The 27,871-nt window shown below is 32.3% G+C and overlaps 2 protein-coding genes and 1 long non-coding RNA gene across 5 annotated transcripts; 1 reads left to right on the top strand and 2 right to left on the bottom strand.

Annotated features, from left to right (window-relative positions):
• Positions 1-260: 260 nt before the first annotated feature.
• Positions 261-6,000, bottom strand: LOC148609585 (uncharacterized). The gene is made up of 2 exons (XR_015914431.1): positions 5,623-6,000; positions 261-513 (listed from the first exon to the last, which is right to left on the bottom strand). It is a non-coding gene; the product is annotated as an uncharacterized LOC148609585 (long non-coding RNA).
• LOC148609584 (protein phosphatase inhibitor 2-like) lies at positions 1,516-13,001 on the top strand. 2 transcript variants are annotated; one of them, XM_088540460.1, is made up of 5 exons: positions 1,543-1,674; positions 2,328-2,392; positions 4,280-4,486; positions 7,034-7,131; positions 8,330-13,001. In XM_088540460.1, exons 3-5 carry the CDS (start codon positions 4,296-4,298, stop codon positions 8,503-8,505), a joined length of 465 nt encoding a protein of 154 aa, XP_088396586.1. In that variant the 5' UTR covers positions 1,543-1,674; positions 2,328-2,392; positions 4,280-4,295; the 3' UTR covers positions 8,506-13,001. The 2 variants fall into 2 exon arrangements, with proteins under 2 accessions (XP_088396585.1, XP_088396586.1); XM_088540459.1 differs by lacking the exon at positions 2,328-2,392 and having other exon boundaries at positions 1,516-1,674.
• Positions 13,002-15,806: 2,805 nt separating this feature from the next.
• On the bottom strand, positions 15,807-27,178 carry LOC148609583 (cytochrome c oxidase assembly protein COX18, mitochondrial-like). Of its 2 annotated transcripts, none has more exons than XM_088540457.1 (6): positions 27,060-27,178; positions 22,464-23,090; positions 21,457-21,601; positions 19,141-19,268; positions 18,329-18,448; positions 15,807-17,057 (listed from the first exon to the last, which is right to left on the bottom strand). In XM_088540457.1, the coding sequence occupies exons 2-6, from the start codon at positions 23,085-23,087 to the stop codon at positions 16,881-16,883; spliced, it is 1,194 nt and encodes a 397-aa protein (XP_088396583.1). In that variant the 5' UTR covers positions 23,088-23,090; positions 27,060-27,178; the 3' UTR covers positions 15,807-16,880. The 2 variants fall into 2 exon arrangements, with proteins under 2 accessions (XP_088396583.1, XP_088396584.1); XM_088540458.1 differs by having other exon boundaries at positions 27,121-27,165.
• Between the last annotated feature and the right edge of the window lie 693 nt (positions 27,179-27,871).

The following is a 27,871-nucleotide window of genomic DNA, read 5'->3' as shown; positions in this document are numbered from 1 at the left end:
CGGCCCCAAACCTGTCCGGCCCAAAGTCGTTCCGGCCCAAGTCGTTCCGGCCCAAGTCGTTCCGGTCCCAGTTTTTTATTGTATATATATGTATCATTTGGAAACAAGACGATGTTGAATTATCATGAAAGAACTGAATACAACAACAGAAAAACTTACACCAAGGAAAACTTAAAGCCTTTGAATATGAACCCATACTTCCGCATAAATTTCAATATATTATACCAGCATTGGAAATTCCATGATCAATAAACAAGGCAAGATTTTTCATATTTATTATAATAGTTTAACAATACAGATAACAATTTAGCATGATATCACAATGTAATATATATGCACTATACAAAACATAGCAATGTCTAATGTGGTTGGTTCAGCTGGACGTTGTTTCTGGCGATATCTGTTTACAGCTCTCTCTACATAGCTTGGTTTGGCTAAGTTGAGTCATCGTCTGCAATAACTTCCTGCATGGTGTCTTGCACAATGTCTGCTGCTGACCTGTTGGGGTGTTGTCTGGAATCAAATAATGAAGAACAAAGATTCGGTTGTTATTTATATAGACCTGACATGTTTTTTTTTTCTCGGGCATATGTTTTTATAAAAACTAATTGTAAAAACAAGTGAAATTTACCATCAAAGACATAATCTAATCAAAATGTATCATCAAAAACTATTACCGTCAATCAATTAAATCATCAAAAATTATTACCGCCAATCAACTAATCATCAAAAATTATTACCGCCAATCAATTTTTGATACATTCTTTAATCATCAGTTAATTAATAAAATCATTTATAATTAGCAGTGCATAAGTAACTAATTAATCACTATATCTGATTACTCTCTTAATCTTTATTAATGCTCTTAATTATGAAATAATGTGATAAAACATTAAAAAAACAATGTCTATGGTTCTTGACGGAAACATTATGAATACACATTTGTTGACTAATCTTTATAAAAAATATGCGACTTCGGTAAAATCTCAAATAATTTATCTAAATTCATTGACCAATTGGTAAAATTGGTAAAATTAAATATTTTTATTTTGGGGACGAAATGACTTTTAAAATGAGGCCGGATCGACTTGGGGCCGGAACGACTGGAAAACAAAAACACAATGGAGAAAATTTTAAATAGTTTGGTGTTTTTTGTAGAAGGTTTGGAATTATATCAAACTACGATTTTTAGGTTCATTTGTATTCACCTTAATGTGTCACTTACTTTTTGGTGGAATATATGTCCATATGTGAGTACACGAAACTCAAATTCACACGACCCCCCCCCCCCCCCCCAATGTGACAGCATGGTGTTTCACAAAATACCGTTCGGAAGTCTGATTTTAGTTCAAAAGTCACGTAAAAGTTTGAGAATTCCAAACTCCTGTTTCCATGAGCTGTAATATTCATCAAAACAGGAAGTTGATATCTGCGGAGTTTTTAGGATGCGTAGAAGAAATTATATAAATGTTTGTCATCAATATATGAGATATATTTTAACAAAAATATTATTGTAGCGTTGTCATCAAAATAGTTTTTAACTTTACTTTTTTAGAATCGATATTCAGTGCGCACCTGCATCGTCTTCAAAGTTCTGAAAATGGCTTCAGATGTCAAGAAGCCGAAAGGCATTCTCAAGGCCTCGTCTAGCTTTGATAAACCGGATCATCCTCAGTACGGTAGCATTTATTCGTCTAGACGTAGCTCTGATTTTAGCAAGATACTTAATTGGTTTCTTTTTTGTATGAAATTGAAAATATGAAGTTGACTTTTTAATTCTCGGTTATGAAAAAGTAATTGTAACGAAGGTGATACCATAAACGCTCCCGAATAAATATAAATTCAACCACCGGTCATAATTTTCGTCAGCCCTGTTATTATTTACGTCCCATTTCCAAAACAGTAAAATTTGTTATGAATGATTACTGACCAGAGAGTAGATCTTGCTATTTTCAAGACAGAAGCAATATATGAACGCACATTTGTCATTTTGCTCCTAATGACCCCAAATTTGTCTCTGAATAACTTTTGACTTGAACGAAACAATGTAATTTTAAATTGTGACCTCATTAATCTTTAAGGAGAATTCAGTACAAAAACAACAGGAAAATATATTATTTTTGCCAATGCCATGGCATCCACAAGTGTAAATTACGGTCTATTCTTGCAAATCTGCTCCACATAATTTTATTCTAGGAATAGAATTATGTTGAGCAGATTGGTGGGAATTTCCTCAATGAAACTCGTTGTATGATAGCACATTTTTGAGAGCAATATATCAGCAATCTGTTACATTGTAGATTTTTTTTTTTTTTTTTTAAATTTAGGCATGAACTTGTTTCACTGTGAGGAGAAGACGAAAAATTGGTTGGCGAGAAATACTTCTTGACCAGTATGGTTTTAATTGCCCTAATGCATTCTAATTTTTATAGTCTGAAATGTCCAGCACTCATAAGGAAGCATGGGTTTTCATGGTTTGAAATGTCTTTTTGTCAAGTTCTGGTTTATAAAAATATGTGTATTGTAACATTTCATTCTGGTTTAAAACATTCAGTTGCTCAATTTTTAATGTTCAGCCCTAGCCCTTAATTAAGTTTCATTTTTTTTGGTGATGTACAGTGACAGGTCACAGACACTTGTTTCTATCAATGGCTGGTAAAAGCATCTAAAATGATTAATAGAAATATTTAAGTGTCTTTGTGATGGATGCAAGATGCAATTTATTATTTATTAAAGTCACAACATTCAGTTACAGTACATAAACAATGTATATACACACTGACTGGCTGTTATCTGTTAACCTTTTGAACATAAAATGTTGGAAATTCTCTTTGACACTCTCATGTGGGACCTTTTTATGTAAAAGCAAATTTTTTATGTGTAAATAAAATTATTTTAATAATATTTTTCTCAGGAAGTTGTAGTTTAACCATAGAAATCCCACAAATCTTTCATTTCTTAAGTTTTCATTTATTTTGTGGGAGTCCCTCCCCCACCTCTAATGTGGGAAGGTTATCCTGTAGGTGTATACTGTGGTCTCACTGGACATACTGTATCATGGCAGTTAAATGTTTTTTACTCAGGATAAACAAGTTCGCTCGCTCTCTCTCAAAACATATAGTGTCAGCTTAACTAAATTATAACAGGTGTAAAATTACTTAATATCTTTAATAATTAGATAGTAACTAAACAAAAACTACTGGTGGTCTGTGCCTATGCGGCTATGCAGCTGTGTTATAATTGTATGATACTGTGGGAAAGTTAATCTTGTTTGTGATATTAATTAGACTCAATATTATACTGATTACAGTACTTACTAAAAATTGCAAATCTAATACGTAACATTTAACAGTGCTTGGCAAAAAATAGCCATAAAACTTACGTGTAGGCATAAAAATTAGGTTGGAAGGATTGGCAGAAACGGATGTAACATGTTTAGGCTTAACAGAACTATTTTTGTGGTAAGATTACTTTAAAATACAGAATGCTTAATAAGAATTTTTTTTATTCATAAGTAATATAAATCTGTACATGTACATTGTATGAATGTATGTACATGGGCACAAAATACTCTTATAGTCATTTATACGCATCCAAAGAGAGAGCATATGGCTGTATTACCAACTGGGCTCTTCATACTTATGAACAGGAGAAGTCCGGTTTGTGCATGTAAAATTGGGAGCTTGAAAACAGTATAATGGCAGCTTCATTTTCATACTTGGTAAATGTGTTGTGGACCACACCAGTCGAAGAAACATAAACTAGCTTCGATGATCAAGCATAAATGGAATCTGAGCGTTTTCTAAGATAGGGATGGTCAAAACATGGCCCCCAAATGTTTACAAAAATGATGTAAACAAGATGGGACAATTCAACCCAAAGACATTTCAGACCATGACAATAGGAGAATGCATAAGGACTATAAAATCTGTATATCATGACACATTTTACCAATTTGGAAGTTAATAATAACAGGGCTAACAAAATTTAGGAAAGCACTTACATCTTTGAATTCATATATTTCTAAGAGAGTGTTTAAGGTTTCACATTCCTTATATTATTCAATATATATAATTAACATTTTACTCCTGGGCCAGGAGTATAATGTTAACAATAAATAATCACCATTCATGCCACATTTCTTGGTGATCAGTTAATGGTTGTTCAGTTTGAAAACTTCAGTAGTCTGCTTAGTTACTGAACTAAGTGAATTTACAACCTGTTAAAGTATAGACAACATTTTTCTATTGATATTTTAATGTACAATATATATTATCAGTCATAACAACAAAGAAATGCAATGGGATGAGATGAACATTATGGCTACACATCACCCTCCAGGCAAAGACTATGGTCACATGAAAATAGATGAACCAAAAACACCATACAGTAAATTATCAGACGCAGAAGATGATGACGATGAAGGCAATAGACGACACAGTGTGTCTGAGGAACCCGGTATAGACCCTGAGTCTATAGCTTCAAGGTATAGTAGTGTATGAATAAATCCCTCTCAAGAGAGAGTTCAAATGTCAAAGATAAAATCAGCATGGCAGTCGATTGTGAAATGATGTCTTTTCAAATAAAGTAAGAGTACAGATTAACATAATGAGTGGGTTGGAACTCTTTCACTATTTATTTTTAATAATGCAAGTACATACATGTAAATATTCAATTTTTAGAGGATATGTATTTCATTCTGGTCGCAATTATTTCCTAATAATATGGAATATTGATTTTATTATCTGCTCATGGTTGGATACTTAGAAGACAAATTGAAATTTTGAGGAATGTTTTTTTTTTGTTTTTTGTACATGTGCATTTACATGTATATATTTACTTGTGCTTATCACTATTTGTTACTTTGTTACTTACAAACATGACAAAAACTTTTGAAAATGTAGAAAATTTGTTGTCATAATTCATGACATGAAATAATGAGATAGATTACATTTGACTGGTTATACACATGTATGTATTAGAATTTAAAGACCTTAGACAGAGTTGCAAAAATGACCGTTTTATGGCTAATAATGTTTAATAATCATCACAGGCGCCTTTTTAAACCTCACCAAAAAAGTTGCAAGGTATTATGTGATACCTTCTAAAAAGTTACATGTCTGTCTGTCCCCAGGCAGTTTCCAGATGATAACTTGAGAAAGGATTCAAGGTTTTTTTTTAAACTGTGCTAAGTTGTTAAGAATTATAAAATACAGTTAAAGCAGGGGTCACGCTGGGCTTCGCCAATGTCGCAATTTGCAATTTTTTATTTTATCTGGGGACAAAAATAACCAGTTGGCGATTTTCTAGGCGCCTAGTTTTTGTATATTAAAATTGACAGCTAGTTTATCAGCAACGGATATTCTCTCTAATAGACTAATTTTATGTTGACACCTGGTCTGAATTAATTGACTATGACCAATTTACGACTGAATGCAATTAAAGGTAATTAGACCAGGCAAATATATTCATGGGAGGTGTCAATCAAATGTAAATATATTATTGAGCCAATCAAAACTCTCATCTGGTCAAAGGTAAACACAATTAAGGCCATGTGCACGTGGCTACACACAAGTTTCACAGCCCAGTTTAACCATGTAATACATTCAGAAACAGACTTACCTAACAACAGAATAAATTATTTCCAATTAACAATGATTATCCCATCAGGAAGTGTCTAAATACTTCAAAATGAAAGAAACAAATTGAATGGGAATTCCCAAAATCTAATTAAAGAAATGCTATTCAGATATCAAGATAATTAAACAGGGACAGAGTTCATGGTCCATGGTACAAAATGTAGTTAATAGAAATTTTAGCCCTTGAGAAAAAGAATCAAGTTTGTTAAAAATAAAAAAAATAAAAATTATATTGAATTAGATATATTAGCCCATAAATGACAAAGATGAACATGTTTTAAAATCATTGACTATATGAGAATAGTAATATAAAGTCTTTGATAGAAGTAAAATACCTGTTTCTGGAGTAGTACTTTTTATTTTATGCATATGAAAGTGACAGATTAGAGCAAAAAACCTGCTTTATACATGCATCAAGAGTGAATCTTGGGTACATGTTTACACGTCATGAATGGAGAGGTTATTTTGATGAATTGACAAAGATAATTCATCTGTGGAATTATACTGTCTTTTTTTTTTTTAAAAAAAATATAATTTTTTTTGGCACCCTTTGGCTCTAATTTTTGGAAACTGGCAACAAAAAATGAATGTCATGAATGGAGAGGTTATTTTGATGAATTGACAAAGATAATTCATCTGTGGAATTTTACTGTCTTTTTTAAAAAAAAAAATGTATAATTTTTTTTTTGGCAACCTTTGGCTCTAATTTCTGAAAACTGGCGACAAAAAATGGCAGCTGGCGATTTTTCTGGCGACAGAATTTTGGAGGCTAGAGCAGCCCCTGGTTAAAGGTAAATTTTCAGCAAATCCAAAAGGTAAAATTTTGTGTTAGGCCATTAAGAACATTTTGCTATCCCCTTTTTTCACCATGACATAGCATGGTATCATTGAAGGTTTCATTAATTCCTATTTTTTAGTTGAAGTGAAGAATCTTTTTGCTTTTCTTGATGCATATTAAGAATACAGATATAGGATGCATTACCAGAGATTCAGACTTACTTGAAGAGTAGAAAGCCCTGGACCTCTCAAAGTTTTATATCGATACTTTTCTTGAAGAAAAAAAAAGTTTCAGTGACATTGGTTTAAAGTCCAGAACCTAGGTACATGATATTTCAAAGGTCTTAGGTCAGAAATTTAGGTCCTCAGACCTTGGTCCAACAATGTTATAAACACCTGCATTATTCAGTTCACTGTTCGCAAGTTACTACATGTAAACAAAATTGTAATATACTTGACATTACTCGGTAGAAGTATCAATACAGCTTTGTCTTGGTGATAAAATGTACCAGTAATTTAGTCTGCAGTTTTCAGCTCCTACTACTCCTGTCAGTGTGCAGTCTTCTTATTTGACTCATTATATTATTTATAAAGGCACGGTTCAATTCTGTTTACAGGTTACAGAAAGTTGAAGATAGCAAAGCCAAAGCTCAGTTGGCAGAGGAGAATGAGTCGTCCTCTGAAGAGGAAATAGATGAAACAGAGGAAGAAAGAGGTAGGTAGTACATACAGGTATAGCTGGCTGGTTGTCTGTCTGTCTGTCTGTGCAGATTAGTGTCCAGGCCATAAATTCTTTGTTCTTTTACATAGTCAAACCATATTTGGCACATGGGTGTATCACCATGAGACAATGTGTTGCATACATTCATGACTTCTAAATAACCTTGACCTTTGAACTCAAGTTCAAATAATTGGATTTTTAATATTCATACTATGTATCACCTGATTCTGTCATTGAATGGTTTTTCACTGTAACATTAAAATGTTCAAGTAAGCATCAAAATATGTGGTTGGGATGGTGTATGCTAACAGTATTTATAGTTGAAAAAACTTTTCACAAGATATAAAAATTCTCTTGATATCATAAGTCAGTGAAGAAATTTGAGGGTAAATACTGCTTTCGTCAGAGCTAAGTCTACTATGAGTTTAACCTTTGACCTTTGAGATCACTGAAAGTAATTTCTGTCAGATGGGAATGGAAAAAAATTCTGTGCATATGCAGAAATGACTTAAGTGCTAACAGGGGTATTTGAAAACCTGTTTTGCTAGTCTGGTCACATTGTGCTAATGGCTTTTAATTAAAGTAGTAGAAATAGAAGTTTTAAGTACCAGGATACCATGTCATTTGCCCACTTTTGAAGACCATGTTGATTTTATGGGTTGATAAATGATAATTGAGAAAACAAACAAAACATGTGTGGATCACTTGTTATCTTTTCAAACTTCTATCTGTGAATGACTTTGACAACTCATACAATAAAATAATGTTTTTATTTCATATTAACTGTATTTATATCTCTAGTTCATACTGTGTCACAGTTGACACCCCTTGCACTTTGAATGAATAATCAAGAGAACCAGGGTTATAGCAGTAATCAAAAGAATGTAATCCAGGGACAAAGACCAGACATTGAAAACAGATATACAGAACAAAGAATATAAAGTAACTAAAATCACACATACAAAGTAACAAAAGTATGAATATGTTGTGTTAAACTGTGTAAAGAAATAGCTGGTAATGTTTTGAAATTTTGAAAGGTTATAGAAGATAAAAATGGATTATAATGGAAAGTTCTATATACATGTATTGTTATGGTAAATATAAAACACAGGGAATAATTGTTTCCTAAAAACTAATGGCAAGTTTTATTGTTAAAATATGAAATACATGTTGACATTTTTGTTTATTTCAGCAAAGCGTAAATTATTTGAACAAAAGAGGAAGTTGCATTATAATGAATTCCAAGCAGTAAAGTTGGCTAAACAGTTGATGGAAGAAGAGGATGAAGATGAGGAAGATGAAACGACAGATAACAGCAATACAGAGGACAAAAATAGCAATGAGGCAACATCCACTACTAATATATGATCTGTTTTTATATCAATTGTTGTTAATATTATAGATTTAGAATTTAACTAAGTGATTGTGTATAATTCCTGTCAGGTTATTTCTTCTGTTGACATGTTTTTGAATGATAGGGCATTTGTGTTAAATGCAATTTATAAATTTTAATTAAGTTAAAAGGAAATGTTGTGTGACATTGACATCATATGTTTTAAAAGTAGTAGTCTGGTAAAAAATAACTTTTTTATGTAGACCAAATCAGTTTTTTTCAATAATGTTTTCATATTTTAGATAATCTTATCAAATATAATTAAGATCATTGATTAAAGATTGGGTGATCACAGTCTTTTTCTTTTTTCTTTTTTTTTTTAAATTCTACTAGTTTTTAGTACATCATAGCTGGATGTTTTTGAGTGAATCAGTTTGGAATGTCAAATAGGGCTTGTCAGTCTTGTCACATGACTCAGGATAAAAAGTATTGTGAAAAGCCTTAAAAAATCAACTGTCAGCTCAGTAGTATCAAAACTAATTGACTTGATCTGTTCAGGTATGAATCAGTATTAATTTATTGATTGTTATAATTGTGTTTTACTTCCTGACAGGAATATGTGTGTAGTTAAGTGTTGTTAACAGATGCAGAATTATATCCTATTTGAAGGGCTTTGTTGCAATAAGGCTAAGGATAATATGTTAGCTTAAGATATACACATTTATTATAATCCCAGTAGTTTCTGGGGTAACTAAGGATAAAAGCAGGTTACTTTCTATTATATAGTACAGTTGAATATCTAATTTGTATTTTATTATTGGTCTTTAATATGCAACAATACTGTGCCAGTCTAACAGGAAGTAGAAGTAGTCACCAGGCTGACTGAGGGCAATGTCAAACAAAATTATATCTGGGTGGCAGAAATCATCACATTTTCCTTTTCAAGATATAGAGGGAAAAAAAAGTTAAAATATACTATTCGGTCAGGCAAGTCAAAATTATAGTTCTTCAAGTCTGAATGGGTGAAAGTAAGAATGTACCAGGTAATGAAAAGTAACTCCAAAGTCCTTGGTAAAGTGTTCAGATTACATAGCAAGTGGTAAATAACTACATGTACATACTGTTTAAAATTTAATTAGACAATACAAACCTTAAAAAAGATAAAAATGAGATAATTCATGTAAAAAAATCATTAAGGCATCATTGTAAAAATATTTTACTGGTTGATCATTATTTTAGATTGTACTTAAACCAGAGTAGATTCATGCGGGCACACCTCTGTCAATTACTACATGGTAAAAGGCCTGAGTCTATATACGTTACCAATTCTGGTGTAGTTAACAAGAGGTATATAATGCAAATGTATGTTTATACAATGTATATTTCTGACTTGTTTTAGTGTGACATATAGGATGTTAGAAGTGCTACTATGAATTGTATAAGTGCTATCTCTTTATCAGAAACTTTCATACCAGCATTTGAATTTTTCTGCTAAATTTTTCATGTGCATGGCATGAACTATTAATATTATCAGTTTTCATTAAAGTTCAGAATGTCATGGAACTCCTAGTTACTACTGTATATTAAGAAATTATTGCACAAGATGCAACTTGGTTTACCTACAATTTAGCATTTAAAATGTGATAAATGTGATATTATTAAACTTTGAATCACATTCTGAACTGAACCTAGTGGATTACAAGGAATGCATTCAATAATTTCTTAAATTTTAGTATTATTTTATACATGTAGAAAAATCATGACATGACATGACATACATTTAGAAGCATATTTTTTTCTAAAGTCTTTGATAATTTTACAAGTGAGTCAGTTTGATGTTCATATGGATTAATGTTTTCTGTTAAATCCTATTATTTTCCAATATTGTTGAAACAATGTGCATCTGATCTGTTTTAGTATAGTTTATTACTATCCCTCAGGTAAAGTTAATGGTTATTGAACTATATTTTACCTTACATTGTATTATCTATGCATGTTACCCACCCAGATAGATAGCATTAGATATCCTTGGTTCTTGTCACAAATGGTTTTTACACTGATTGGTTTCAGTTTGTAAATTCATAATTGACTGTTCATTGTATATTCTAAACTCCTGAAACCAATTGTGGACTGAAGCTTTTTTTTTGTAGGATGGACCACAGCTATGTTGTAAATGTCTGCTAAAAACCAGTTATTTAAGTCTTCCTTACATCCTGTTTTGATCCATTATTCAAAGTTTTTTGGTTTTCTTATTAACAATAAAATATGTAAGGGCCCATATTAAGCCAAAATTCATATTGAATCATTAATTCAGTACTTTAAGGAAAGAATACCGAAATGTATTACAACTTTTATTATTTTCATTTCAACCCTAATACCAGTAGGTAGTAGTTCCAAATCTCTGCATTTAACATACAATGCTTTTAAAGGTTTCTATAATAAGCATACTTAGGCATGGGTTCTTATGCTAGCAAAATACCATCTTATATCTTATGAACAATACCAACATAACCAATATATGATAGTTATTTTGGTAAGTGGTTAAGGAGGTAGACCTAGGGTAAGATATAACTCTTGAAATCAGTGATATGTTTGTATCACATTCAATTTCACCAACCCCTGTCAAGCTCTCATTTGAATCAGAATGAAATCGGTCCAAGTTACTTTGATACTTATACGAGATTGATGTAAAATGCTGAAAACAAGCGTTCCAATGATTTGCAACCCCAGATCTACCTCCTTAAGTGTAGAAAAAGCTGCAAAGGTTTTAAAGTTTTATAGCTATTTAAGAAATCCAAGCTTTCATTACTGATTTCATTTCAAGAGTATCTTATAAATTAGGAAGACTTACCGGTACACGTTCTCATAAAGGGCTAAGCCAGTAAAGATATCTTCCACTTGGTTTTTCATCTGCTAAATAAGCTAACAAATACTTGAGCTACATTATAGTAACTTTTTAAGTTCTTTTGGCAGCGATTGGCTTATACATTTAAGAAATCCAAGATGAAGTATGTGACGGTCTTTTCAACATGTAAAGACCAAATTTGTTTTAAATTTTTCTTTTTGTTCCAGGGTAAATTTGAATATCTGGAGTGGGCCCATTTTCTTAGAAATAATGGAATGTTGCAATGATAATTTTATTTGCAGTATTTTGATAATTTGTTTCAATTGTGCTAAGAAATAATTTGAATGCATTTTAGTGTTCACTTTATCAGTGTATTGATGTAGATTTTGTTGTCACCCCACGTATAATTTTACCCATAGTATGGTGTTGTTTAACAACTGGAAATAGCAGAATTTTTATGCATGGATAGTTATGTTTGATTAATTCATTCCAGTCTCATTGTTTGTTAAGTTTAAGCTTCTGTTTTGATTTGTTACACAAACAAGTTAATTTCAAATTCAAGGGAGATAACTTTAAATTTATTTCTGGTCATGTCAGATAGCAGATTTCTAGAGATGTGTATTGATTAACGCAACATGATACTAGATTTTCTTTTGACCTATCATGGTAAGATATACTCCAATGAAAGTGTATTTTAGAATTGAATCATAATGAAAACATATGGCTTCTGTATTTTTTTCTGTAATTCTTAAAGACTTGTTAGTAGTAATTTGCATATAAGATATGCAATCAGTAGTGTATCTGTAGCCACCAGTAGAGACTACGGACAAGTGTCATTATGACTGCCACCAGCACTTCCAATGCTGTCATTTTTAAGGAATATTTACAGTACTTAGAAAATTAATTTCTGTGAGTCAACATACATCAGTGGATTTTGGGAGACCTATATCTACTCCATTCTAAATGATAAACACTCACTCTATCTAGATATTCTATTTTTTTATTCAGAATTCACAAGTTATATTTCTGTCATTAGAAGTTTTGGGGTCTAGGTTCCATTTAATGGGCTGATATAGTGTGGCCTTTTTAAATTGATCAGTATTACTCAATGAAATCTAAATACTTCATGTATTTTTTAGTTAACGTGTTTTAGTAAAGTTGAACAACTCAGTAGCTGATAATTTGGGAGACCTAGTAGATGTTCAAAAGTAATAAATGGTAGAGATTTTTAGCTTTAAGTGGTCAAAACCTGTGCATCTCAAAACATTGTTACAACAAAATGTTAACTTCTGTAAATAAATTCTGCAAAACATATCAGCGGATAAATTTATTTTAAAATTTACATTTTTTTAATGCTATACGGTATTTGCATTTTTTTAGTAGAAACAGGTTCTTCATGAAAACCTATAAAATTTGTAATCTAGAAAGGTGCATCCATCTTCTATGAGTTATATATAATCCATAACAAATGATTAAACCATTAAATCCTTATGTTCTGATATGACTTTTTGTTCTACTTGGTTGCAGAGTATAAGGTTATAAAACTAATCTGCATTTATATTTTATTATGTAATTACTGTGTTGAAGAGGTGTAATTTGTTTCTGCTTTTGTTGGTTGCTAGTGTAGATTTCATTAAATGATGATTCATCTTTCTGATCATGCATAATAAAAAGTTTTGCAGCATACTGAGTGTAATTTTCTCTGCCATAAGTGGAGACATTGATTTTATGTGCTTTTCTTTTGACTCACATGTGATATACCAAGGTCTGTATGTTTGTCGAGATGTCCTATAAAGCAACTGAAATCTGCTTCTGAAAGATCTGAAAGATTAAATTATTATATCCCTGGAAGAAGTGCTGCAGGGTTTTAAAGTTTCAGTGTGTCTGTCTGTCTTCAACCCCTCCTTTATCTGAATTCCTCGACTTTCTTGAAACCTTCTGCCTTCAGTTCAGGATTTTGGTATTGGATCCCCAGCCAAGTTGTATCATAGACTATAAAACTGGTAATCACTGCTTCTCTCTGAAGCTCATGGCAATAAGGTATTAAGTACGACTGATTGGATCAAGCCCATATTATGTGTCAGGTGAGTTGATAACTTGCGGGCTACTGCATCTGTGAGCAAGCACAATATAAAAACATGGCTAAAGTCCCATGCAAACAAACATATCATATGCCTTTCTTTTTAGATGGGACTATTTGTCTGTTGTTCAAAACAACCACAAAAAACCCTTTTCGAAACTGGTGGGTGATATTTTAATAAATGTTAACGCTCTTATTAATTTTTATTAAACAATTGCATTGAATTTATAGGGCCTTATTCAAAATAAAAGGAAGCTTTCCCATTTTCAGACTTTAACTCAAAAGCACTTCCACAGATTATCATACAATTTTTCGTAAAGGTTTAAGTAATGTAAGCTTCTTGTTGATTTTTTTATAATTGGGATCAAAATACTTTTTGTCACCGGTCCTTCAATGGAACTTCCCTACTATTTCTGAACATTACACAAAAATATAGTCCAAATGTAATTCCTTTTATATCATTCAACACCTCTTTTATAACCAGTAAATATGTTTCGTGCAATTAATCAGCTCAGTAATATTCTGTTTTTTCTGCAAATAAAAATTAAGATCTAGTCTTCTTATTAACCCAAGATTTGAGGGACTCCGTTTTGGCCTTGAAAGACATGTAGTAATAAATTTGCGTTTAGGGAATTTATTTCTTGCAGTGATATGTCTGGAAGCATAAAATGTATTAAGTATTTTCATTTCCACACACTTTTAAGTCAAATTCTCAATCTTGTCATTAATATTTTACCTTTTATAAACAGGAAGTAAAAAGCATTGATTTTAACCAAGTAAAATTGGCAGGAAAATTCGAATTTATAAAAGTGTCTAGTTTTCGAAAACCTTGTGTTATAGAAAATATTTCTTAAGCTGATGTTGGTTTTATTTAAGAATAATTATAAAGTAGGATAAATACTCTATTTATAAAGCTTTTGAATGTAAATGCAGGTTAACTTTTGGATGGATTTAAAAATGAAGAAAAATGTGAAATGGAATAAAATTTGTAAATGTGTGAAGTTGGTTCAGTAGTATGGATCGACTTTCAGTTTATTTTAAAAGACTGTTCTTAATAGTATTTAAAATGTAATGTATGATCACAATTTTATTTAACATCATGTAATCTTTGAAATTTTGTTCATGCTACAATTTTCACAAGAATCAAAAACTGCCAGTGCTATCAGCACTTCTATTTTGTAGCTCACCTTGCAAAAGGCCAAGTGAGCTTATGCCATCACTTGGCATCCATCTTGTTGTCATGGAAAAAATTTCAAAATCTTCTCCTCTGAAACTACTAGACAGACAGGATGTAAACTTGGCATGATTGATCCATTGATCTATTTCAAGTTATCATCTGGAACCATTGGGGTCGATGGACACACTACTTTTTGGAGGTCAGTAGGGTGTCACATAATACCTTGCCACTCCTTCTGGCAGAGTATAAAAACATTTAACTTTTATATATGAATTGTTTTTTCTATTGGTGTTCTTCCTTTTTTTATTTTGAAAGATGATTTTCAAATTATGGGACTTGTTCATATGAAAATGTGGAGATATTCCATTTCAGGACTAAACAAAATACCTGGGCTACACTACGGTATAACTAAAAAATGCTTCCATCAATTGCCATGAAATTGCTTCATTCCACTGATTTAATTTTTCAATTTCTATTCACCATAACCCCTTCCCAAGAAGCAAAATTTGAGGTTAAGACATTTTACTGTATGTTAGAGTGTTTTCGTAACCCTTTAAGTCTTTAAGATATTTGGTATATTGTTTTTGCTTGATGACTTGTACCATGTCTCACCATTCAAGGTTTGTCGTTCTTCTACTTCCTGTTTACCAGTCCACTTGGTAATGTTTTGAATGGAAATTTTTGTAACAGATTTCTCAGCCTTTATTGGAAGGAATGCTTAGATATTTGGTATATTACTTTTGCATGATGACTTGTACTTTGTCTCCACTTTTCAGGAACGTCCCTCGTCTACTTCTGATTAACTGTACTACAACTTGCATAATGGAAATGCTTTGGCATGATCATAAGTGTGAAGTCTCACGCTTATGTGCCTGTGTCAAAAGAAGATTTAGCCACATTCAAAAAAAATTCTCATTTTTATATGAATATTCAGCTTAAAATCTTCAATTTTTGTCAAATGCTGCAAAAACAAAATCTAGGCAAATCTCCTGCTTTGATAAAAATTTTGAGAGGGAGCATAAGAATTCACATTAAACAGGCAAAAAAGGATTAAACTACATCTCTGTTCTTGAGGTTAACAGAAGTATTATTTACTATAATACTACAACAACATAGATATCTAGCTTGAGGTATTATTTTTAAGTACCATTGCGAAACTATGCTATGACCCACTGTGATTTTGATGCACTATATGAAGTCTATATTACCTACAATGAAACAATAAAAAGGCAAGTAAATCGTAGCAGTTTTTTTTTTTAAATATATGAAAAGTAAAATACATAGTACTTTAAATACCAGGAGAGCTAGCTCGAGCTGCATTTAGAAATCTGAACCATGAAAAATGTAGGTAAACAGTACAGGTTTCGGATTTACTACATGTACATATCTATTTGAATTTCCTCTGCCCCTGCAATACCCTCCTTTAATCATGTGGACACTAAAATGTCAGGCTATGGTCAGAACAATGTGCCATATCACATGATAAGCCATGTTTTGTTGACCATAAGAATCGTTTACATGTGAAAACAACAAGAGTTTGGGTGGAGCTTGTTACTTTTGGAATGGCATGGTAGCAGACCCTTACTTTTCAAATGGAATTACGAAAAAAATGATGTAAAAATATCCCTAACCATCAGTGGCATCAAATAATGTGTATTGTCACCTGAGCAGCGACTTGTAACTTTTGGCACAACTCAGTCCAAGGGTGAATACAAAAATATACTGTAATTCACATGTAAATTATCAAAATTTGTTACACTGAGGACAGCAAATATTGTCACCACCTATCAAAGTAACCCTTTTAAAAAGATAATTTATGTAACAAATGTATAACATTAAGCACTATTATACATGGTGTCGATAAACAACTGCATCATGAATTCAAAAAATGAAGCTTAGTATCCACCATACACAAAACAGAGTCTCCTAGCATGGCAATATCTAAGTTTGGATCTTTTTATACAAGAACTGCTGACGTATTAATTTTCGTGGTTGCTAATTCCCAATTTCCAATTTTAAAAAATGATAAGTGTTTCATAGTGTTAAAAAACAATTTCACGAGTACTATTTTTTAAGCTTTTCAGTCCACCATGAAAATAGCAAAAATTAGGACAGCGTGAAAATTTATAAGTTTACAGTAATTTAAACCTTTTTTACAAGGCCTGTTATCTATATTCCAAATTAAAGGTGACCTTCCTTTCCAAGCTTGACTCTACCATTTTGTATCTTCTATAAATAAAACAGCTCTAAAATAAGACAGAAAAGGTGTTCAAGGCAAAACAGTACATTAAAAATCTTCTGAATCACATTAGTCTTTTTGTCTAAGGTATTTCATCCTTGCTGCTTTAGCCATGTCCTTCATAGGAGTAGAACTTTCTCCATCAATTCCTGGTATTCTGACAGCTCTACGTATTCTGGGTTGCTGGAGTATTATGTATTGAATAGCTCCGAACAGACTTGATGTGAACCAGTATAGGACAACACCCTAAAATATTGAATTAAAAAAAATGCATTTACCCAGTAAAATAGCTGATTTGCCAATTTGTAGTTATTAGTCCTGATTTGTGGTGTTTTATCTTTTATAAAACTGCTCAAAGAGAAATAACTCAGGTCAAATCTTTTTGAACAATCAAAGAGGATTGTAGTAATGAATGGTTTCTCTCTTGAATATTGTATATGCTGATTTTCCTTTCATATCTTCAGTAAATTCCCTTTTTTAAAGTTGAAATAGTTCAGGGTAAACTATTAAAGATATGTATAAATTTTCCCTACACTAATGTGCTAAACTAATTTAATTATGGTCTCAAATGCTAAATAAACAGATACAAACTTGACAGCTTTCTAAATTCTCTAAAAAAAAAAGAGAAATAAAAAAAAGTGTTTACCGGTATACTGTTTTGCTGGACTCTTGTAATAAAAATCATTCAAAGGAACCAGGTTGTCCTACTATGGAGTTTCCATTTGAGCAGTAAAATCAAAAACCACTCATTATGTATAATAACCACAAATTGGCAAATGACTTATTTAAAAGCAATAAAGCCTATACCATAAAAAAGAACTATTTTGAAGTACATTACTATAACAAGACCAGCCAGAGGTTGGCACGTAAAGATCATGGGTTTTCACATCTAAATGCATTTGAATGCATGTAATAAAAGAAGAAAACAAAACAATCATAGGCGAAAACGAGGTGTGTGTAAGGGGGGGGGATTGGGGCTTAAAATACAGAAAATCACTCAAAATCCCTGAAGCTCAATCAACAGCCCCCTCATTTTTTGGGAGTTTCTGAATCTGCCTGAGACAATATCTGCACATTTTTAATCCTATGGTCCCAGTACATGAAAAATTTTCAACTTCAACAGGTTTCACTAACACATTAGACCAATTTGATGATGATTATTTAATTGAAAGAAAATGAACATTACTTTGGTTGATTTTAACAATGTCATTTTGTTAATATGTTTTATTCCATGACCAAAAGTTGCATGCTTTTAAATTTATGTGTTGCCTCATAAATCGAAAACGCTTTCTTTTTAGGTTAATATCACTATTTATAAGTGTAAGTTTCTTGAGAAAACTAGACAGAGGGAAAAATCATTTGAATTATAATTCCCCATCCCAGGCCTAATTTTAGGTGTAAGGAACAGAATGCATAGCCAGAAAATCTTAAACACACAAAAAACTTTTCAAGGAACATTTGTTTCTGACCAGGAAATTAAATACAGAACAATTAAAACTGACTTGAGAAAAACTTACACTAGGCATAGTGGTAGCTACATACATCAGCCATACACTAATGGCACGGAATGAATTGTGTATAATCCTCATTCCTAAAGGCTTGGAAGTTATCTTACTGTCCATCGTTAACCAATGCATCTAAAGGAAGTAACATTTACATACATGTAGAAACTGTAAATATATTAATTTCTGTGGTTGATAATTTTTCACAAATTCTATCAAGTTAAAATATTCATGGGTAAGAATTTTCAGTTTCAAATGATTAATGTTATATAGTGTTAAAAATCAATTTTACTGTATTATTCTCTGCTGTCCATGTGGAAAATAGCAAAAATTAGTATGTTTACTGTGCATGAAAGGAAACAGAGGACAGACTAACAACATGATCACTACACATACCTTAATCTTTGTAAAGTGGGGGTATATAATATTTTACATATATATATATGAAAGGATTCAAATCATAAGACTTGTGATGTAATGTAACAGTCAGAAGCCTTAATTAATTGTGTAAAACACATACCAGTATGTATAAACTTTGTTCAAGTATCAGTAAGGAAATTTTTTTTTAATAATCACCTATTCGAACATTTTCATAAAAAAAATATGGAATTTGATATACCAGCCAAAACAAACAGTTAATCCCAAACATTATTTTAATATGTGCTAGATAGGCTACATTTCAAACAAAATCCAAGTACATCAAAAAGGGAACATTAAAAGAAAGTAAATGACATGTTCTCCAGGTATGTTGTTTGAAGTCTAACGCCAATACCATGATATATGTGGACATAAGAACTAAAAAATACAACAAATGCATCCTGAGTTACCTCGGTAAGAATTAGGTTTGTCACACCCATTAGAGAAGGCAATATAAAGAATGGGTCAGATATGGACAGGTCTGTAAACCATAAAATCCCACCATCTGTCATTCCATTAGTGCTTAAAAATGGATCGCCTGAAAAAAAATTATATACAAAACTATTCAGACATTGAAGCATAAAATATTAAAAGTAAAGTGCAGTAGAATCGAAGGTATGATCCTATACATCAGTCACAAATTCATGTTACTTTTCTATTTTTCTTCTCCATTGAGAGAATTTGTGTTTGTATTTATACAAACAAAGAATAGCATAGAATTTGTAAATACTAGAATTTCTGAAATTATTGAGGCAATACAGCTTCATAATGTATCACCTCAATAATTTCAGAAATACTAGTACTAACAAACATTTGATCAAGAAAAAACACTCTGTATAAAAATTATCCATACACCTTTACCCAAATTAATTTCCATACATCAGGAAATGCTTATTTCTGGCACTAAATTTTTGGCCACTAATTCCTAAGCTTTTGTCCCGACAATAAAAAAAGTCAATTTTTTGGGGCATGGAGCCCATTTGACCTCTTAAAACTCAAAAACCATAAGAGATATCCGAAATCTGATTGACAGGTATAGGCGGGGATTTTCATAAGGAATCTGATAAAAAAAATTTCCAAACTGCATAAAACATAGGGTTTGTTTTTTGGTGTGGCCGCAATTGTTTGCAGTCATATAAAAACTGGAATTACTATCAGCAGACTCACAAAGAATATACATGTACATGTACCTTAATTTGAAATGGACATAAATCATTATCACTTTGCAAGCATTGGACAATACTCATATACTGTAAAAGTAATAATTTTCACAGTGTACTAATTTCTGCTATTTTTGCAGTGGACAGAAAAATGTGAAAAATCGTACCAGTGAATTTGATTTTTAACACTATATAATGCTTATAATCATTTCTTGAAACTGCAAAAATTGATACCCAAGAATATGTTCACTTAGAGGAATCCATGAAAATTAGGCTTAGCTGCCTCCAAAATTAATACATATACAGTAATCCATCAAATATTTGATGTGCTATATAGACCACAACATGCTAACCATGATGACAGATACAGGAACATATGAGCAAACAAGTCAATAAAATGCTTTGCAAAGTACAGCTAGATACCCCCACAGAGATCAAACCCCAAACAGATGGGGCAAATATGGACACAAAATTCAAGCTTGATACAGCTCTCAATTCGATCTTTGTTAAATGTATAACACAGGATAATATTCTGACAAGAACAGAAGCAGTCAGATAACTTAAAAACTTGCAATAAGACTTTTAAAAGGTAATACCAACAGACAAACAGATGGACAAGACAGACAAAGTGCTTTCTGTAAACCCAAATTTTTTTTCTGTAGAGTATGAAAACCAAAATTAAAAAGCTTTGATCAAAAGAAATAAAAAATTCAAAATGTCATGACTTTTGATGGAAACATTTTTGAGTTCAAGTAAAAAAAAACAACAGATTACTGCCCCACATTTGTATGAACTCAGTCTCGTAACTCAAAATGTAAAATCTGAAATATATGAAAATAAAAAGGGAGCTTATACTTATAAAAATAAATTATTCAACAAATTTTCATGAAAACAGCTTGAAGCATTTTCAGGCCCAAATATGAGAACTTCCCTCTTTTTTTATGAATTAAGTCCCATAACTTATATGTAAGAAATTTACAAAAATCAGAAGGGAGCTCACATCAATCAAACAATACAAATTCACCAGACTTTCATGAAAAAAGGTAAACCACTACTGTGAAATAGTTTGAAACCTGGTTAATTCCCTCTTTTATGAATATATAAAGTCCCATAACTCTAAATAGTAAAATCACAAATTTTCAAAAATTGCTACAGAGGTTTTGAGTTCACCCCTTTTGTGTATGAATGAAGTCCCATAACTCAAAAATGAAAAATCTAAAACTACTAAAAATCAAAAGAAAACTCAAATTTATCAAAAGAAACCATTCACCAAAGTTATTTTGCGAAGTGTGAATGCAGACAGACAAGCAACAGTTGGACAGATTGGCAAAACATGGTATAACATAAAACGTCAGCTCTTAAAAGATGGGCGTATTGAAGGTATGTTGACAGATGTACAATGTAACACACAGATAGACAAGTGATTCCTACATACCCCCAAACTCTGCTTGAGTTTTTGAACTGTGTGTGAATGAGCAAACAGAAGAATAATGGTAACTATCATACAAGTAGCATATATCTGTTTAAAGACAAGTGTATAAAAACTACAGCTATGAATTGCATTACCTGCCGTCCCATAACTATAGCCACACAAGTTCCTCATGGCACAGCTCATACTCATCCAGGCAGGTAGTTGTATCATACCTACAAGAAATGATCTGGCAGGATGACAATTGTGCTCTTCTATCTTTTTGGTTAGCTGTTTCTTAACCTGTGAATTACAATAAATAAACATGATTGGTCTTATGTTCAACAATATGGTGTTTCTCTTGGTTGTTGTTCTCCTTTGGTTTGTTTTGTATTTTTAGTTTTGAGAAAGTTACATTTTTTAGCATATATGATTAAGATTGTGCCTAAAATAATCACATGAATATGAAAAGAAAAGGGGAATTAATGCTTGTATACCCGTTAGCCTCCCACATTAGGGGGGAGACTCCCACAAAATCAGTGAAATCTCAAAATGTAAGACTTGCGGGAGATTTTCAGTTTTCTGTGAAAAACACTGAATACATGTTATTGACTTTTTACATCAACAACTTGCTTTTATGAAAAACATGAGACAGCGTCAATTTGAGAGAATCTCCCACATTAACTGTTCCAAAGTTTAACAGGTATGTGGTTGGTACATGAGTTTTCTGTCAAAAAATGTTCATTGGAACTTTCATTATTCATCACAATTAGTAAATAACAGCAACTCAGGTAAGTATTGGTTATTCCAAACATCTTCTCATTAGCATAAAAGTAACCGAGTGAACAAAGCTTATAGCAGTAATCAAAAGAATGTACTCCAGGGACAAAGACCAGACATGGAAAACAGACATACACAACAAGGAACATAAAGTAACTAAAATCATACATACAAAGTAACAAAAGCAAATGAGCAACTCGGACTCCACTAAAAACTGAATAGTAAAAAAAAATTAAAAAGCCTAAAAAAATTGGGTAGTAACAGAACAATGAACACAATACTAAAGGGCCAATCATACTTATGAATGAAATAGTTGATAGCACAATTAAAACTAGCAAGCTTGTGTCATGTTACAATAGTTCAAATCCTCCTACAGATGTCATACCTGTTGACTGTATAAATTTTTTGTCTCTTGAAGTGAGAGATTCTTATTTCTTGAGAAATGAAAAACCTCTGCCTTTAATATCTTTGACACTTCAACCATTTCTTTGTTCACATTAGCATATCTAGCAATATTTCTTTGTGCAACAACAAACAATGGTAGAGTGATCACTGTCCTTAGCATTATAGTACACAGAATGATAGAAGCCCACCATGGAAGGCCAGTAAAGTCATGCACGGCCAATGTATAGTCCTGAGCTAATTTAACAGGAAAGAAGTCTGTTGTTGTGTAGTAATGGCTGGTGTCACTGGATGCACACCTGTGTTGGCAACTGGTCAAGCCATAATGTCCAGGATTTACCACCCTATTAAAACTAATACTGTTTCTCTGGTCTACCAAGTTAAACTTCCTTGAAAATCCACAGAAAAATCTACATTGTAGTGCCAAGCAGTCAGTACATACTTGTAGCATTGATATGTCATATTTTGAGGTAACTGGTACTGGTACATTGTTTATTTGTGGAAAAAATCCATTTGTTTTGAAGGATACATTTGGTATATTTTTTCTTTTCACATTGCGAAATACTGATCTGCTGATGGAGCAGCACCCTATCACCATAGACACCATACTCTGTGAAGAAGCAAGAAAATATTTCAAATAAAATACTGACATGAATGATACCAAATTTAGTCATGAAAACCATGTACTGTACACATAGTACAAATATTAGGCAATGATTCATTTATATTTGATAGGTTGTGAAGTCAAAATGACTCTTAATGGTTTATTTAAATCTCAGATCATGTTGTTCAACCAATCTTTTTGGTGCGTTCCCTTAAATTTTGCAAGTACTTTTAATTTTTTTTTGTTTATTTAGACCAATGAATAGTTTTTCAAGAAAAAAAATATTTGTCTTACCATAACTATATACGTTAAATGAGAAGACAATTAACTATGGATAAAAACAGTGCATGTATTAGTTAGTCCTTCATAAGTGACAGAATAGCTGTTCTTGTTTATAGGGTCTGTAAGCGTCTTGTTCTAGCTTCATTGTCAATATCGGTATTTCCGATGTAGAATGTATTGAAATCCTAAGACCAATCTGCATTTTATTGTTTACTTCTGGGATCTGGAAATGCTGTGTTACAATACAAAATCTTATATTTTATGCTTTTCTTAACACTTTTATTATGTAAAAGAGTAATCAAGGGAAGAAAAAATAGGAATAAGTCATTTTATTAACGTCATTTTTACACAAAAAGATGTTTTGCTTTTAACATGAACTAAATGCTTTGTAACTGACAAATATCAATGCAACTGAATGATAGACCATGGAGTCACATGACGAGACTAACATACACTATTTTATATTGCTTGGCTATAGTGCTTTCCAATCAGCTATCATCAATACTAATTGGTAAATAAGGCTTCTTGCTAGCTACTTTATTTTTTTAGCCTTAGTTAATTTATAGTCTCAGGGGCTGCTCTGGCTTCCAAAATTCTGTCGCCAGAAAAATTGGCAGCTGCCATTTTATGTCGCCAATTTTCAGAAATTAGAGTCGGGGGGGGCAAAAAACAAAAAGACATTATATTTTTTTAAAAATATGACAGTATTAAGTCCACTGATGAATTATCTTTGTCAATTCATCAAAATAACCTCTCCATTCATGACAGGTTTTTAGCTCTAGTCCGTCACTTTCATATGCATAAAATAATAAAGTACTACTCCAGAAACAGGTATTTTATTTCTATCAAAGACTTTATTACTATTCTCACATAGTCCATGATTTTAAAGCATTTTCACCTATGTCCTTTATGGTCTAATTTATCTTACAATATAATTTGATTTTTTTTAATTTAACAAACTTGATTCTTTTTTTTTCAAGTGATAAAATTTCTAACAAACTACATTTTGTACCATGGACCATTAATTGTGTCCCTGTTTAATTATCTTGGCATCTGAATAGTATTTCCTTAATAAGATTTTGGGAATCCCCATTCTATTTGTTTACCGATTTTCCCGCCAAAAAGTCACATGGCAAAAGTGCAAACAAATGTCATCCATTTTCTTTTATCAATTCTTTAATTTCTAAGTGCTTAGACACTTCCTGATGGGATAATCATTGTTAATTGGATTTAATTTATTCTGTTATTAGGTAAGTCTTTTTCTGAATGTATCACATGGTTAGACAGGGCTGTGAAGCTTGTATGTAGGCATGTGCACATGGCCATATGTGTTTACTTTTGACCAGATGAGAGTTTTGATTGGCTCACTAATATATTTACATTTGATTGACACCTCCCATGAGGATATTGTCAGTCACGGTCGTCTAGTCTAATTACCGTTAACTGCCTTCAGTCGTAAATTGGTCATGGTCAGTTAACTCTGACCCAGTCGCCAGTGCCAATGTAATTTGATAATTAGAGAAAATATCCCTTGCTGATAAACTTCCTGTCAATTTTAATATACAAAACTTAGGCGCCAAGAAAATCGCCAACTGGTTATTTTTGTCGCCAGATCAAATAAAAAATCGCAAATTGCGACATTGGCGAAGCCCAGCGCGACCCCTGAGTCTTAGTTCATTTTTAGAGTTAGCATGTATGTATTGAAGAGCAGAACATAGGGAGACATTGCCACATGCGATCTGTCTTTTGAAATGTTACCACTTTATATCTGCATGCTTTGCTGCTTTGTGTGTACTTAATGCTGTATGTCTTGTGTGTCTTACAGGGATTGACACTAACTTTTTTATCTTGGTTGCCACCCGGGCTCCTAAGTTAAAAAATCTAGGAGCCCAGAAAAAAAGTTAGGCGCCCAGAAAATTTTTCAGAATATTAGTTTAATGTGTAATTGTTTGAAAATACATTTCTTTTCAAGAGATTTTAAAAGTATTATTGAATAAACTATTTATTTCCCTGTCTTCAGTTTATTACCTAATTGGTTCTCATCTAGTACTGTAGTGAGTACTCACAAATAAACATTTCATGAAATAGTTTTTCTGCAGGAGATCATTTAGTTTGTTCCTTCGCAATCAGCTTTACCCCTTCAATGTATCGCCACATTTTACCATGGTCTTTACTAACTGGTATTTATTATTTGTATTTGTACGCAAAATTCAACCAGTTGCGATTTCCGGTATGCCTAAAAACCGGAAAACAAACCCGACCACGTACCAAAATTACGGTCGCCACTCGGACGACAAACAATGGTTATTATCGTCGCCCAGCAAAAATTTAAGTCGCCATGGGCGACTGAGCGACTGTTAGTGTCAATCCCTGTCTTACGTGTATTATTGTTCGTTATCTATGTCGGTTTAAAAGCTCATTACAGCTTGTATTGTAATGTTTGATATGTACCAACTTTAAATAAAGCTTTTGAACTTTGAACTTTCCTTTACGTCGCTAGAGTATATGGGGCAACTATTTTGTTGTACCTGAGTTTAATGTTGTTTTGGGGCCAGTTACAGTCTGCTCTGTGGTGTGAGGGTCACTCATTGAAGACCCACAGGTGGCCTTGAGCAGACCATGTGAAATCATTTTTCAACCTGTCGGACATTTGGTCCGGCAACCTAACAAAATCTGCTGGACCGAAAAAAATTAGCCTTAATTCGGATGCCACCTTTAAACCGGAAGTTCCGGTTGAGGCCTGTCTAATAAAAAAACGTACTGGACATCTGGTCCGCAAATCACACAAATTTTACCTGACCAGCAGCTAAAAGTACTGGTCATTTATGACGGTCCGACGAATTTCGCCATGACTGCCTTGAGTTGACATTTTTCATCCTGGTGGGGTTGTTGTCTCTTTAACATATTCACAATATCCATTCTCGTTATAAGTAGCAGAGTTGTATAATGATCATAGTCATTAGTGTCTGCCTGTCTGTCAGGGTATGATGTTAAAAGTTGTCCTATTGCCTGGGACAAGTGAAATTACCAATTGGACGAGTTAATGTTATTTCATAATTACCCATAGGAAAACAAACTGTCTTCATTTTTTTAACATGCTTTTACTAAAAGACAACCTAGATTTCAATTTGAGCAAGTAGAATTTTCATCAACCCATTCTGTCCATTCGTCTTTCAACATTTTTTCCTTACAGTTTTCCTTGAAAGTACACTTATCTCATACAACCATAAGACATTTTGACAGAAACTTTAAGTACATGTAGGTATGCAATATTGTTGGAATGAATTTCAGAATGAAGTAACATGAACTGCATCTTTGGTGAATTGTTTACTTTTAACCATATGGTTACTGGGTTTAAAGACAGGATAAAATGATAATATTTGCCTTAAACTACTGCCGAAATAAGGCTCATAAAAATTTAACAATTTATGAGAAAAAAATATCTTAATTATTTCCAAAAGGTGTTGAATTTTCCAAAACTTTGTACAGTATAAGTACTAACAGCCGAAAAAAATCTTAACAGATTGGATAGTCTAAGTACTGCTAAAACTTATTTCAAAGTTTCCTTATTCCAAGTACACTGTAAATTGTAATTGACCTCAGACTGCTCAGTGTCAGTGACAGTGGTTGAACCCTAAACAGTTGGTACAGCGTAGCGCAGGTTTATACCAGTGAGCTATTTAAATTACTCACAAGCCTAGCTAGATTTGGTTTGAAATTGGAACTGGTCTATATCAACTAGCTGAAAAATAACCTAGAATCTAGAATATGTTGCTGTTCGTACTTGAGTGTATTTTCAACAGGGAAATGAAACGCTTTAAAATTACACAATATATGATCGTCAAATCGTCCTTTTCGAATGTCGCCACTTCTTCCCATTATAGCATACAAGTACTATATATTCAAGCACATGCACATGGACATTCAAGAATCTAATTTAAGTTTTCAATCAGAAACCTTTTATCTTCAGTAGATCTCATCAAATGCATAACTGTATCTTTTCATTAAACATCATTACACCTTAGCATGTATTTCTCAGGCGACATTTCTTTTTTTAATATATGCTTCACAGTAGGCAGCTTGACATGACTTCAATGGTTGAACACTGAACAGTTGGACAAGTATTCAACAACATTCAAACTTGTTACGGATCTGACTTTGGATTGTGATAAAGCTGTTTGACACAGTATAAGGTTCTGACAAGATTGAAAGTGGTCAAATAACTTCAAATTTGAAATAAGACAAATGATATAAGAAATTTGTACAAAGTTAAAGAAAACTTGACCCCTGCCATTTTTTCCTAGTACTGGTGGTTCTTTAAATCCACCAAAACTTCCTTTTGTGGTATGAAATCTTGTACATGTACTACAATTTCATAAAGATCCAAACACTTAAATTTACTCAAGTTTTTTTGCCCAGAAACTACAAATTGTTGTACATATAAACTTTCACTCTACTCAACAACCTTAAGACAATGCAAAAAAGCTGGGAAAACCACATACAAA

This window comes from Perna viridis, chromosome 8 (genome assembly GCF_037379345.1).
Source record: "Perna viridis isolate PV_CMFRI_1.1 ecotype Kerala chromosome 8, ASM3737934v1, whole genome shotgun sequence".
Taxonomy (NCBI): domain Eukaryota; kingdom Metazoa; phylum Mollusca; class Bivalvia; order Mytilida; family Mytilidae; genus Perna; species Perna viridis.
This window is presented reverse-complemented; position numbering and strand designations above follow the sequence as displayed.